The sequence below is a fragment of the Trichechus manatus genome, unplaced genomic scaffold (genome assembly GCF_000243295.1).
Source record: "Trichechus manatus latirostris isolate Lorelei unplaced genomic scaffold, TriManLat1.0 scaffold00019, whole genome shotgun sequence".
In the NCBI taxonomy this organism is placed as follows: Eukaryota; Metazoa; Chordata; class Mammalia; order Sirenia; family Trichechidae; genus Trichechus; species Trichechus manatus.
This window is the reverse complement of record NW_004443955.1, coordinates 21,931,035-21,933,042: the sequence shown is the minus strand read 5'-3', so window position 1 is coordinate 21,933,042 and position 2,008 is coordinate 21,931,035. Positions and strand designations below refer to the sequence as shown.

The following is a 2,008-nucleotide window of genomic DNA, read 5'->3' as shown; positions in this document are numbered from 1 at the left end:
TTGAAGGGTAAGCTGTTCTGGATGTGTTCCAAGGGAGACTGCAGGCTCATGCCAGTCTTCTAGTTGCTGTGCCATCTTCCTTTCTTCCTGACGATCACCTTCTATCTGTTGAATTCTTCAGCAGACATTTATTGTACTAGGCTCTAGGGAAGCAGGATAAGATAGGTGCCCAGAGTGTAGTTGGATACAAGGAGGCCTTTGTTTTAGAGACTGAAGGATAGTAGGCAATGCTAGCTGACCTTACTCTCTTAGAAGTCTGCTTCCAAAAGCTCTCTACCTGTCTGACTGATAGACAGAAATGGCTCATTCCTTAATTGATTTCTTTATTTAACAAAACACCACCTCCATTTGCCTGCCCTTGTGCTAAGCTCTGGTGGATAAAAGAGGAACAAAAAAGGCCCTCCCTCCAAGGAAGTCAGCTACTGGTAGAAAGATGGATACATAAACACAAGGTGCTGGTAGAGCTTGAGCAATGCACATAAAAGTGCCTTACTGCCTTACCAGGGAAGGCTTTCTTTTTCCCTAAGGTCTCTCTCTGCCAGTTCAGGTGTCGGGTGACTCCCGCACCTTTCAGGAAGGTTCTCAGGAATCTATAGATCAGCCACCTTCTTGCAACATGCTCTCACTGTTGCTACTTAGACCTGTTCTCCCATGGGGAGTCTTGATTTGACTTTACAGTTCCGCAGCAGTGGTCTTTAGCATGACCTCATTTCCTATCCACAGACCCAGAGGCACAGGGGTTTTTTGTTTATAGAGAAACTCCAGGTACTTACCGGTAAGTTTTTACCTAGGTCATTCATGCCTAGTAGCTATTGTATGTTCCTTTGTTCCTCTCTACAGGTGAGAATTGAGCTAGGTCCCTGTGATAACCTTGTTTGGTCTTCAAGTAAGCTTGAAAAACTGGGGTAGTAGGACTCCTATAGGTTATGGTTCTTTCAAGCCTTTTAAGATCTCAAGGAGCAAAGGAACGTCATCTACTTTACCTAATAATTGTTAGAAACTACATCCTTAACTAAACAGATTATCTGGTAGATGGCAGGTTTATCATTGAAAAATAAGTTTAGGGACTGTTTTCTCAAATACTCTACAGATGTTGAAGTATCTAGTACAGTGGGTGTCAAAGAAATTTCCAACTAGCAGCATAAGTTATCATCTGCAAATTTGTTAAAATTCAAATTCTCAGGCCCCACCCCAGGCCTACTGAATCAGAAATTCTGTGACTGGGGTCCAGAAATCTATTTTAACAAGCTCTCTAAGTGGTTCTGATGCATATTAAAATTTGAGAACCACTGATGTAGTGTATATTATGTCTTTGATCTTGTCAATGATAGTAGTAACTCAGAACGGAATGTGAGAAATTTAATAAGTTTCTTTTTTCAGAGCAAATGATTTAAAAAATATATCCTAGTCTCTATTTTTATTACTAGAAATAAAATAAGAACAGATATCGTATAGTCCAAGAAGAATCACAACCAAAATTTGAATGGAGCTAGAATAAATCTTTTTAACATAATATTTAAAATGTGCATGTTCTGCCTTTTGGATAAGCCAGATTGAAATTGGTTTTGCCAGATTGAAATTGGTTTTGTCAGATTGTTTACCTAGAAGAATTTAAAAAAAATCGCTTTGCTTTTGATTGCAGAGAAAAATGGAAACGGGAGCCCTCAGAAGATGAACGGGATCAAGGCACCAGTGCAGAGAGTGAACCAGAGCAAAAAAAAGTGAAAGCCCGAAGACCCATTCCCAGAAGGTATGTGTTTGCCTGAGCATCTCTGCTCTGGACTAGTTTAATTTCTGTTAGATTGAGAGGGATGACGCAATGCTGGAATGATAACCTCAATTGATTTAGATACAGTATGTTGTACTCTGGGCTTTGAATGTCTGTAGTTCACTTTGTCCAGCCTGCATGGTTAGTAAGTGGTTAGATGACGGGGCTAAGTCATTAGGGATGTTTGAATGGTGTGTAGCTCTGATACAAAAAAAAAACAAAACCCAAACCCGTTGCTGT

At 40.1% G+C, this 2,008-nt stretch overlaps 1 protein-coding gene across 1 annotated transcript in view; it reads left to right on the top strand.

The window, feature by feature from the left end:
• The window catches only part of CHD2 (chromodomain helicase DNA binding protein 2), a 144,332-nt gene that overhangs the window by 43,949 nt on the left and 98,375 nt on the right, over nt 1–2,008 (top strand). The window contains exon 6 of the mRNA XM_023727811.1: nt 1,643–1,750. Within this exon, the coding sequence (XP_023583579.1) occupies nt 1,643–1,750 (108 nt within the window). The remainder of the gene's footprint in view (nt 1–1,642; nt 1,751–2,008) is intronic.